At 44.4% G+C, this 12,793-nt stretch overlaps 1 protein-coding gene across 6 annotated transcripts in view; it reads left to right on the top strand.

Annotated features, from left to right (window-relative positions):
* Positions 1-12,793, top strand: part of PLA2G4A (phospholipase A2 group IVA) — a 197,882-nt gene that overhangs the window by 149,530 nt on the left and 35,559 nt on the right. For all 6 annotated transcript variants that reach the window (XM_069737229.1, XM_069737232.1, XM_069737231.1 and 3 more), the window contains one exon: positions 7,712-7,777. In XM_069737229.1, coding sequence (XP_069593330.1) covers positions 7,712-7,777 — 66 coding nt within the window. The remainder of the gene's footprint in view (positions 1-7,711; positions 7,778-12,793) is intronic.

Genomic DNA, 12,793 nt, shown 5'->3' with positions numbered 1-12,793 from the left:
CAAGATACTATTGATCAGAAATCGATGCTAGAACCAAGAATTCCGATTCCTGATTTGTTTTTTGGTGACAGAACTAAGTTCCTGAGCTTCAGAAATAATTGTAAGCTATTTTTGGCCTTGAAACCTCATTCTTCTGGTAATCCTATTCAACAGGTTTTGATTATTATTTCTTTTTTGCGCGGCGACCCACAGGACTGGGCGTTTTCTCTTGCACCAGGAGATTCTGCATTGAGTAATGTTGATGCATTTTTCCAGGCGCTGGGATTGCTTTACGATGAGCCTAATTCAGTGGATCAGGCTGAGAAAAATCTGCTGGCTTTATGCCAGGGTCAGGATGATATAGAAGTATATTGTCAGAAATTTAGGAAATGGTCAGTACTCACTCTGTGGAATGAATCTGCACTAGCGGCTTTGTTCAGAAAGGGTCTCTCTGAAGCTCTTAAGGATGTAATGGTGGGATTTCCTATGCCTGCTGGTTTGAATGAGTCTATGTCCTTGGCCATTCAGATCGGTCGTCGCTTGCGCGAGCGTAAATCTGTGCACCATCTGGCGGTATTGTCTGAGAGTAAACCTGAGCCTATGCAGTGCGACAGGACTATGACTAAAGTAGAACGGCAAGAACACAGACGTCTGAACAGACTGTGTTTCTATTGTGGTGATTCTACTCATGCTATTTCTAATTGTCCTAAACGCACTAGGCGGTTCGATAGCTCTGCCGTTATTGGTACTGTACAGTCCAAATTCCTTTTGTCCATTACCTTAATGTGCTCTTTGTCATCGTATTCTGTCATGGCGTTTGTGGATTCAGGCGCTGCCCTGAATCTGATGGATTTGGATTATGCTAAACGTTGTGGATTTTTCTTGGAGCCTTTGCGGTGTCCTATTCCGTTGAGAGGAATTGATGCTACACCTTTGGCCAAGAATAAGCCTCAGTACTGGGCCCAGCTGACCATGTGCATGGCTCCTGCACATCAGGAAGTTATTCGCTTTCTGGTACTGCATAATTTGCATGATGTGGTCGTGTTGGGGTTGCCATGGCTACAAACCCATAATCCAGTATTGGATTGGAACTCTATGTCGGTAACCAGCTGGGGTTGTCAGGGAGTACATGGTGATGTTCCATTTTTGTCTATTTCGTCATCCATTCCTTCTGACATCCCAGAGTTCTTGTCGGACTTTCAGGATGTATTTGAAGAGTCCAAGTCTGATGCCCTACCTCCGCATAGGAATTGTGATTGTGCTATCGATTTGATTCCTGGTAGTAAATTCCCTAAGGGTCGTTTTATTTAATTTGTCCGTACCTGAACACACCGCTATGCACAGTTATGTGAAGGAGTCCCTGGAGAAGGGACATATTCGCCCATCGTCGTCACCATTGGGAGCAGGGTTCTTTTTTGTAGCCAAGAAGGATGGTTCGCTAAGACCGTGTATTGATTACCGCCTTCTTAATAAGATCACTGTTAAGTTTCAGTATCCCTTGCCATTGATTTCTGACTTGTTTGCTCGGATTAAGGGGGCTAGTTGGTTTACTAAGATTGATCTTCGTGGTGCGTATAATCTGGTGAGAATCAGGCAGGGAGATGAATGGAAAACGGCATTTAATACGCCCGAGGGTCATTTTGAGTATCTGGTGATGCCGTTCGGACTTGCCAATGCTCCATCTGTTTTTCAGTCTTTTATGCATGACATTTTCCGTGAGTATCTGGATAAATTCTTGATTGTTTACTTGGATGACATTTTGATCTTCTCAGATGATTGGGAGTCTCATGTGAAGCAAGTCAGAATGGTTTTCCAGGTACTGCGTGCTAATTCCTTGTTCGTGAAGGGATCAAAGTGTCTCTTCGGTGTGCAGAAAGTTTCATTTTTGGGGTTCATCTTTTCCCCTTCTACTATCGAGATGGATCCGGTTAAGGTTCAGGCCATCCAGGATTGGACTCAGCCGACATCTCTAAAAAGTCTGCAGAAATTCCTGGGCTTTGCTAATTTTTATCGTCGCTTCATCTGTAATTTTTCTAGCATTGCCAGACCATTGACCGATTTGACCAAGAAGGGTGCTGATTTGGTTAATTGGTCTTCTGCTGCCGTGGAAGCTTTTCAGGAGTTGAAGCGTCGTTTTTGCTGTGCCCCTGTGTTGTGTCAACCTGATGTTTCTCTTCCGTTCCAGGTCGAGGTTGATGCTTCTGAGATTGGTGCAGGGGCGGTTTTGTCACAGAGAGGTTCTGGTTGCTCAGTGTTCAAACCATGTGCTTTCTTTTCCAGGAAATTTTCTGCTGCTGAGCGTAATTATGATGTGGGCAACCGAGAGTTGCTGGCCATGAAGTGGGCATTCGAGGAGTGGCGTCATTGGCTTGAGGGTGCTAAGCATCGCGTGGTGGTATTGACTGATCATAAGAACCTTACTTATCTTGAGTCTGCCTAGCGCTTGAATCCTAGACAGGCCCGTTGGTCGTTATTTTTTGCTCGTTTTGATTTTGTGATTTCATACCTTCCGGGCTCTAAAAATGTGAAGGCGGATGCTCTGTCTAGGAGTTTTGTGCCCGACTCTCCGGGGTTATCTGAGCCGGCGAGTATCCTCAAGGAAGGAGTCATTGTGTCTGCCATCTCCCCTGATTTGCGGAGAGTGTTGCAGAAATTTCAGGCTAATAAACCTGATCGTTGTCCGGCCGAGAAACTGTTCGTCCCTGATAGGTGGACTAGTAAAGTTATCTCTGAACTTCATTGTTCGGTGCTGGCCGGTCATCCAGGAATCTTTGGTACCAGGGAGTTGGTTGCTAGATCCTTCTGGTGGCCATCTCTGTCACGGGATGTGCGTGCTTTTGTGCAGTCCTGTGGAATTTGTGCTAGGGCTAAGCCCTGCTGTTCACGTGCCAGTGGGTTGATTTTGCCCTTGCCGGTCCCGAAGAGGCCTTGGACACATTTCGATGGATTTCATTTCTGACCTTCCCGTTTCTCAAAAAATGTCGGTCATTTGGGTGGTCTGTGATCGCTTTTCTAAAATGGTCCATCTGGTGCCCTTGGTTAAATTGCCTTCCTCCTCTGATTTGGTGCCTTTGTTCTTCCAGCATGTGGTTCGTTTACATGGCATTCCTGAGAATATTGTTTCTGACAGAGGTTCCCAGTTTGTCTCGAGGTTCTGGCGAGCCTTTTGTGGTAGGATGGGCATTGACCTATCTTTCTCCTCGGCCTTCCATCCTCAGACTAATGGCCAGACCGAATGAACCAATCAGACCTTGGAAACATATCTGAGATGTTTTGTTTCCGCTGACCAGGATGATTGGGTGTCATTTTTGCCGTTGGCTGAGTTCGCCCTTAATAATCGGGCCAGCTCGGCTACCTTGGTCTCTCCATTTTTCTGCAATTCTGGGTTCCATCCTCGTTTCTCTTCAGGACAGGTTGAGTCTTCGGACTGTCCTGGTGTGGATTCTGTGGTGGACAGGTTGCAGCAGATCTGGACTCAGGTAGTGGACAATTTGACCTTGTCCCAGGAGAAGGCTCAGCTTTTCGCTAATCGCAGACGCCGTGTGGGACCCCGACTTCGTGTTGGGGATCTGGTTTGGTTATCTTCTCGTCATATTCCTATGAAGGTTTCCTCTCCTAAATTTAAACCTCGTTTTATTGGTCCGTATAGGATTTCTGAGATTCTCAATCCGGTGTCTTTTTGTCTGACCCTCCCAGACTCCTTTTCCATACATAATGTATTCCATAGGTCGTTGTTGAGGAGATACGTGGCACCTATGGTTCCATCTGTGGAGCCTCCTGCCCCTGTTTTGGTGGAGGGGGAATTGGAGTATATTGTGGAGAAGATTTTGGATTCTCGTGTCTCTAGACGGAAACTCCAGTATCTGGTCAAATGGAAGGGTTATGCTCAGGAAGATAATTCCTGGGTTTTTGCCTCTGATGTCCATGCCCCAGATCTTGTTCGTGCCTTTCATGTGGCTCATCCTGGTCGGCCTGGGGGTTCTGGTGAGGGTTCGGTGACCCCTCCTCAAGGGGGGGGTACTGTTGTGAATTCTGTGGCTGAGTTCACTTCTGTGGGCACAAGTGGTATTGCAGTCTCTGGGCTTCCTCCCTCAGGTGTTTTGGTGAGCTCGTTGGCTGCTTTGTTATTTAGCTCCACCTGAGTCTGTCTTCCTTGCTCCTTGTCAATGTTCCAGTGTTGGATCTGAGCTACTTCATCTTTCCTTGGGCCTGCTGCTCTGCTAGATAAGTGCTTCTAGTTTGTTTTCTGTTTTTTTCTGTCCAGCTTGCTATTGTCTTTTGCTGGAAGCTCTGAGAAGCAAAGGGGTGCACCGCCGTGCTGTTAGTTCGGCACGGTGGGTCTTTTTGCCCCTTTGCGTGGTTTTCGTTTTAGGGTTTTTTGTAGACTGCATAGTTCTCTTTGCTATCCTCGCTCTGTCTAGAATATCGGGCCTCACTTTGCTGAATCTATTTCATTCCTACGTTTTGTCTTTTCATCTTGCTAACAGTCATTATATGTGGGGGGCTGCCTATTCCTTTGGGGTATTTCTCTGAGGTAAGTCAGGCTTGTATTTCTATCTTCAGGCTAGTCAGCTCCTCAGGCAGTGCCGAGTTGCATAGGTAGTGATAGGCGCAATCCACTGCTGCTTATAGTTGTGTGAGGATAGATCAGGTACTGCAGTCTACAGAGATTCCACGTCTCAGAGCTCGTCCTATTGTTTTTGGTTATTGCCAGATCTCTGTATGTGCGCTGATTACTGCACGCTGTGTTGCCTGATTGCCGGCCATAACAGGTACCACAGGGGTCAGTATTGGGCCCTCTTCTTTTTAACATATTTATTAATGACCTTGTAGGGGGCATTCAGAGTAGAGTTTCAATATTTGCAGATGACACTAAACTCTGCAGGGTAATCAATACAGAGGAGGACAATTTTATATTACAGGGTGATTTATGTAAACTAGAAGCTTGGGCTGATAAATGGCAAATGAGCTTTAATGGGGATAAATGTAAGGTCATGCACTTGGGTAGAAGAAATAAGATGTATAATTATGTGCTTAATTCTAAAACTCTGGGCAAAACCGTCAATGAAAAAGACCTGGGTGTATGGGTGGATGACAAACTCATATTCAGTGGCCAGTGTCAGGCAGCTGCTACAAAGGCAAATAAAATAATGGGATGCATTAAAAGAGGCATAGATGCTCATGAGGAGAACATAATTTTACCTCTATACAAGTCACTAGTTCGACCACACTTAGAATACTGTGCACAGTTCTGGTCTCCGGTGTATAAGAAAGACATTGCTGAACTGGAGCGGGTGCAGAGAAGAGCGACCAAGGTTATTAGAGGACTGGGGGGTCTGCAATACCAAGATAGGTTATTACACTTGGGGCTATTTAGTTTGGAAAAATGAAGACTAAGGGGTGATCTTATATTAATGTATAAATATATGAGGGGACAGTACAAAGACCTTTCTGATGATCTTTTTAATCATAGACCTGAAACCGGGACAAGGGGGCATCCTCTGCGTTTGGAGGAAAAAAGGTTTAAGCATAATAACAGACGTGGATTCTTTACTGTAAGAGCAGTGAGACTATGGAACTCTCTGCCGTATGATGTTGTAATGAGTGATCCTGGAAGTCCCTTCCAACTCTACCTTTTTATGCATCTATGAATATTTTCATTGTGTGTCTGTGTGCTGCACTAAGCATGCAGCACAGAAAGAGGAAAATAGAACTGTCTGAGGACTTGTAGCCTTGAGATTGATATTATTCATAAATTTTGGGTCTCGAGTCAATCTCCAAAGATCTTGATGTTCCTTTGTCCACCGTGCGTAACATAAACAAGAAGTTTACAACCAATGGCACTGTAGCTAATCTCGCTGGATGTGGATGGCAGAGAAAAATTTATGAAAGATTGCAAAGCGGGATAGTCTGGAATGTAGATAAGCAGCCCCTATAAAGTTTCAAAGAAATTTAAGCTGTCATGCAGGCTCAGGGTGCAACATATCCATCATCATTTGAATGAAATGGAATGCCATGGCAGGAGTCCCAGAAAGACCCCACTGCTGACAGACGTAAAAAAGCTAGACTGCAGTTTGCCAAAATGTACATGAGTAAGTCAAAATCCTTCTGGGAATGCATATTGTGGACAGATGAGACAAAAAGGAAGCTTTTTGGTTAGAGCTACTGTCTCCGTTTTCAGTAATGAAGCCTTCAAAGAAAATAACACAGTACCTACAGTCAAATTTGGTGGAGGTTCACAGATATTTTATGGTTGTTTTGCTGCCTCTGGCACTGGGTGTTTTGACTGTGTGCAAGGCATCATGATATCTGAAGATTACCAAAATAATTTGGGTTGCAATGTAGTTCAGTGTTAGAAAGCTAGGTTTGCATCCCGGGTCATGGGTTTTCCAGCAGTACAATGACTCCAAATATACTTCAGAACTCTCCAGCACTTTGTTTCCGTCCATTTCTGGGTGCTTCTTGAAGTGGTCTGCAATGAGTCCGGATCAAAATCCCATTGGACGCCTTTGGAGAGATCTTAAAATTGCTGTTGGGAGAAGGTGCCCTTCAAACATTTGAGACCTGGAGCAGTTTGCAAAAGAGTGGTCCAAAATCCCAGTTGATAGGTCTAAGTTTGTTGATGGTTATAGGAAAAGATTTATTGCAGTTATTTATTCCAAAAGGTGTGCAACCCAATATAAAGTTGAGGCTCATTTTGGGGGTTTTGTGCGAAATGATGTCCAACTTGCTGTTCTTTATTTTCTCTGTGTATATTGTAACAAAAATAAAACCAACATGTATAACAAAACATGCGTAGATGCAATAATTTTCTGGAAGAAATGCTTCGTTTTCTGGACAAAATTTCAAGAGTGCCAACACTTTCGGCCATGACTGTGTATATAATGTATGTTTTTCGGGGTTTTTTAAGTTTACAAATACACTATTGGGGATATCGCTTCAGGACAAAAATAATTCAAAACTGATGAGTCTCACAACATACTGCATATCCAGGAAGGTTATAACCTCCGATTATCATGTAACCACCGATTGACCAAACCGCTGCACGACCAGCTCTACCCTCACCTACTGTATCCTCACCGATCCCTTGTAGATTGTGAGCCCTCGTGGGCAGGGTCCTCTCTCCTCCTGTACCAGTTGTGACTTGTATTGTTCAAGATTATTGTACTTGTTTTATGTATACCCCTCCTCACATGTAAAGCGCCATGGAATAAATGGCGCTATAATAATAAATAATAATAATAATAACCTGACGAACATAATTGTCTGCATTCTAGATTGTCTGGAGATGATTGTAGGCCACAGATATCAAGCGCACAGGAACACTGGTTGTAGATAAAATGTGTTCTGTATAGTCTTAGATACATTTATAATTCTATGTATTTATTCATATGTATTTATAAATCGAATTATAATATATTATATTAATTTATAATTACTTATATACATTTTTCTATACAATATATTTTACATATAGCTTCAAGAGTATCTCCTGTGAAATTTGCAGGTGTTGTCTAGCTGCAAAAATGGAAAGTTTTGTTATTTTAGTGTGAGTAGAGCCTTTGGTAAAGTTGGTGCTGACAACATACTCCTCCAGCTGTCAAATGTATTTGCTGCAGTGGGTTTTATTTAGCAGATGTCTCAGAATATTGTAATGTTTAATAGATTAAGTATTTTGTTGTATCCCACAATGTTAAGGCTATGAAGTCAGTAATTTTTTATTTTCTCCTAGAAAACATTAAACCGAAGCACATAGTTGATGACAATGACAGTGATGATGAACAGCAAGAACCTAAAGGTAATGAATAGCGATGAAAGAGCACTAAATTGCTTGGGTGCTCGTTTAGAATAACGAGTGTAATGGAAGTCAGTGAGAAATCTGAGCATTTTTACGACAGGCCCTACAAGGAGGTGAAAATCTTGAAATGGATGGAAAACGTGCTGAATGGAAGGAGAACAGCATGGGGAAGACCCCTGGAAACATTCAGACTCTCCGATTGCTTCTGTGAATAATGGTTCCACACTTTTACTTCACTTTAAGGAGTGATAAAACATTGCAAACAGATGAGAAATTGCATTTTATAGGAAAAAAAATATTAAACATTTTTTTCCTGTATAATGCCATGTATACAAGGCAACATTTAAAAAGGATTTTTTTTTTAAATTATAATATAAAAAAAATTGATATTTTGATTTTTTTTCAGTGCAATTTTATGAAGAAAGCAAGAACTTTCAAAAATGAGGGTCTCCGATACACCCTGCATGAGACATAAAGGAGGTTCTCACCCACATTATTTTCAAATTGGCATATAGTGGTACTCCTAGACTCATAAATGTTATTCACAAATTGAAAAAATAAATAATAAAGTGTACTTGTCGCACTTCTACACTCTTTGTGCAAAGTCTGGAAAAAATTATAAGGAGTGTCATCCATAGAAGGCACTAAAGGCTGCTTCATTCAAATATTAATAAAACTTTTTGTGCTGCTGTCATCTAGTGGTGTGGAAAAATCAGGTCTTATCCAATCTTTGTTCATTTTTATCAGAGCAAGCCTGTCGGCATTTTGACAGACTATAGCACTTGTCTGTTAGTCCCCCTCCCCGATGGCACTAAAACCCCACTCAGACAACAAACTGGAGGCAGGGAAGCACAACACCTCCAAGGCATAGAGGGCATTCTCATGCCAGGTGTCCTGCTTTGAGACCCAATAGCTGAAGGTCGCACAGGAATTGGGGAATACGCTGTTGTAATCTGCCAGGCATTGCTTCACCATCTTTAAAAACTATTCAATCTTTGTCAAAAATCCAGTAGTCAAGCCCTGGATGCTGGGATGGTGTCAGGAATTTGGCCCAGGCCTTTCATACTGTACCCCTGTCTTTGCTGTGTGTGTCCCTTGCCTCTCCTCCTTGATTGAGCAAGGAAGCTTGCCCCCTGCTGCAGCCAACATTGTCTGATGGGAACTTTTTTTAGCATATTTTCCACAATGGTTTTCTGGCATAGCACCATTTTACAAGACTTCTCCACCTCAGGAAGAAGAGAAAGTTCTGCTTGTAGCGTAGGTCTAGCAGGGTGAACAACCAGGACTTTTAGTTTTTGGGCCTAGATGAACATAACATAATGGTCATGGGAAAGTCAGTGGTACATAAAGTCTACCATATGTTCCAAGGTCCCTACAGTCAACACTTCCTTGTCTCCATCATGATGACTATTCTCCATCTCCTCCTCCTCCATCTCTTCCTCCTCATTCCCCTCCTCAGCCCATCCATGTAGGAGACACTGGATGAAGCTTCTGTGGGTACTAGCCTCTTTTGCGCTATTAGCTAGCTCCTGTTCCTCCTCCTCTTCCTCATCCTCCACCTGCTTATTGTTACCCAATCTGCAATGAGCAGAAGAGGCTGGGCTGGGTAGTGTCTGTCTCATGTCTTCCTCAATCTCCACCTGGCTTGCATGTAAAGCATCAGGTTTAATTGTCTAAGTAGGCGCAGAAGTGGCATTGTTGCACTACTGATGGCGTAATCGCTGCTCACCATCTTTGTGGAGTTCGCAAAGTCTTGGAAAACTGCACAAATGTCAAACATCCTTGTCCACTCTTTAGTTGTTATGTGTGGAGGCTGACCAGAATACCGATGGGCGTGTTGGAGCTGTTATTCCACAACTGGCCTCTGCTGCTCTTAAAGCCTTGCCAGCATGTTCAGTGTGGCATTCCAGCGTGTGGGTATGGCACACACCAGTCAGTGAGCTGCTGCAGCACTGCCAGAGCGGCGACAGCTGTTGCTGACTTGCAGAAATGGGTGCTGACCAGAAGCTCTGGAAAAGTTGAAAATGTTTCTAGAAACCACTGAACTATCAAGTTGAGCATGTGTGCCTAGCATGGTACTTATGTGAGCTTGCCAATATCAGGTTACATCAACTAACACACAACCATGCCTGGTTGGAGATTCTGCAGCAAAAGCCACTGATCTGTCTGGTCTGTTATTCCTTTAAGTAATTCTGCCACGGTGTGCAGTTTGTCTCGTAGACAAATTGGCTTCAGCTGAGTCTGTTGCTGATTTGCTTAGGCAGAGCTTTCAGTCTCCGGTTAATGTGGACGACATGCTCTGAGAACGCATCGGAGATGAAGGGTGAGGAGGAGTAGGAGGGAGTGCAGAAACTGATGTAGAGGAAACCCTGATAGAAGTAGTGCCAGCAGTCCTCTGCGTGGGGAGCACATGTGCCTTGCTAGGGTCGGACTCGACCCCAGCCTCTGCAATGTTCACCTTGTATGAGTGTCGGTCATTAAGTGGACAATCCCAGTAACTGTGTTGGTAAGGGCATGGGTGATGTTCCTGGACACATGTTGGGACACAAGGCGGGACTCCACACGGGTAGAAAAAGTTGCGACTGGGGACAGAGTACCAAAGGATGGCTGCCACCATGAGTCAGCGGAAATCCTCCACGTCAACAAGCCTAAACAGCAATATGTCTGCGGCAAACAGCCTGGAAATGTGCCAATTTAGCCTTTGGGCCTGTGGGTGGGTTGCTGAAAACTTTCAGGTCGGGAGGTATCAATGCCAGTGGCATGGGCAGTGGATTGAGAAGCACCTAGCACAGGAGAAGAGGCAGTGTTGCCACCTGTTGACAGTGCTGGCACCAATCGTAGACCCAAGTGTTCGGCCCACTGAGTCGGGTGCTTAGATGACATGTGCCTAATCATGCTGGTGATGGATAGGTTCTTAGTAATCAGGCATGGCACAAGTTGCAAATTATTCTTTTTTTGGGCTCAGAATTCTTTAAAAAGTAAAATTCCCAGTCTGGAGAACAACTAAGTCTTTGACGGAAACATTTGGGAGTGCAGGTGCTTTGCAGAGCAGCTGCCCACCTTCACCTTCTGGTCACCCCACTATCTCTCTTCCTGCCTATTTTGGTGTTGCCTATCCCTCCCTTCAGCACTGCTGGCCTCGCTCTGCATGCCAGATTCCCAGGTTGGGTTAGTGACTTCATCATTCACCACCTCCTTCTTCCACTACCACAGCCTGGTTCTCCTGAATTATTGGCAACTGTATCTCATCATCATCATCTTCCTCCTTTAGACAAATTTGCTGTTCCCCCCACAGTCATTTTCTTGTGGCCATGGCTGCTCTAAGTTTTTTGCATCACTAAGCAGCATCTCCTCCTTCCATCTCTTGAAGCTTACAAGGTGAGAGGCCAAAATCAATAAATTGTTGTAAAGAGATCCTCTGAGAGTCCTAGTGTAAGATGACTAGTTTCCTGGGACTCAACATGGCAGGAGGAAGGAGGATCAGGGTGAGGATTAAGTGATTCAGACTGTTGGCTGGTGAGATTGGACCATGTGAAAGACTGGGTGGTGCTGCCAAGCATTTTGGATGCATTACCTGCTATCCAAATGGACTACCTGTTCACCCTGCTCTGGCTTCAGAAGTGATCTACCATGTCTCCTTGCAAAGTGTGAAAGAAAACTGAGTCATGAATTTGCATGTTTCTTGTGCTCCAGCAACAGGAATAGTCGCACCTGCCACTTCTCCGTCCCTTACTGCACACCTTAAGCATTTTCTAATTGCTAGGTTTCCATTTTTAATTTGTAAAAACAAAATGGGTCACCTGCAGCAAGCATTTTTTGGAGTTTAATATCACCGGCATGTACCACAAATCTCATCTCATTACTCTATGGATGAATAATTGAATTCAGTGAAATTTTTCAATGCTTTTTTGGAGTGGGGGTTAGTGGGGTCAGTGTGTCAAGCTTACCGGCGCCTGTCTGTTTATATTCCCTGATGATGTCACACGGTCATCCAATTACAGTAATGCCACCACTAAGATGGCTTCGGCATGCTTATAGGCTGTGTAACAGGTGCAAACTTGATGGGATTCGCGTTTGAAATCGAGCATCGGCTAATGTTGGCTGAATGAGCACATCCGAGCACCCAGACTCGAGTGATATCAGAGCATCACTGAGCACGTTCGTTCATCCTTATTAATGAATCTTTAATTTCCTTGAAACTAAATTTCTGAAGATAATCTGTTAAGTAGGCAGTCGTCAAATTGTGTCAAAGGTCAACAGGAGTAAGTTGTCTTAGCTAGGCCTATTAAAAACTAACATACTGCTTTTATTACTTGTATTAATATAGGAAGAAAAAAAGGTTATTCAGCTCACCATTAGGCCTCTTTCACACGTAAGTGTCTCTGGTACGTGTACTGACAGTTTTCTCATGTACCGGAGACACTGACACACGTAGACCCATTCAAATGAACGGGTCTATGCACACGCCTCTGTGTTTTCACGGACCGTGTGTCCGTGTGCAAAACACGGAGACATGCTTTTTTGTTTCCGGCAGCACGTACCGCAATACGTCCCGCACATGTGCACACGGAGAATAGTGTGTACTCTCCTCCGTGTGCACGTACCGCCCGCAGGAGAGACAGCGCTACAGTAAGCGCTGTCCCCCCTGCGTGTGGTGCTGAAGGCGGCATTCATCTCTTGTCCCCTGCAGGAGACAAGAGCATAAAAATCAAGTTTTTTTGTTTGTGTTAAAAATAAAGTTTGGGGTCACCTCCCGCCTCCCATCCCCCATGCGCCCGCCCGCTTGCCAAGAAATACTCACCCAGCTCCTGCGATGTATGCTCTCAGCGCTGGCAGCAGGTCCTGTGTGAGCGGTCACGTGGTACCGCTCATTACAGCGATGAATATGCGCATATTCATCGCTGTAATGAGCGATACCACGTGACCGCTCACACAGGACCTGCTGCCAGCGCTGAGAGCATACATCGCAGGAGCTGGGTGAGTATTTCTTGGCAAGCGGGCGGGCGCACGGGGGAT

The sequence above is a fragment of the Ranitomeya imitator genome, chromosome 8 (genome assembly GCF_032444005.1).
Source record: "Ranitomeya imitator isolate aRanImi1 chromosome 8, aRanImi1.pri, whole genome shotgun sequence".
In the NCBI taxonomy this organism is placed as follows: domain Eukaryota; kingdom Metazoa; phylum Chordata; class Amphibia; order Anura; family Dendrobatidae; genus Ranitomeya; species Ranitomeya imitator.
This window is presented reverse-complemented; position numbering and strand designations above follow the sequence as displayed.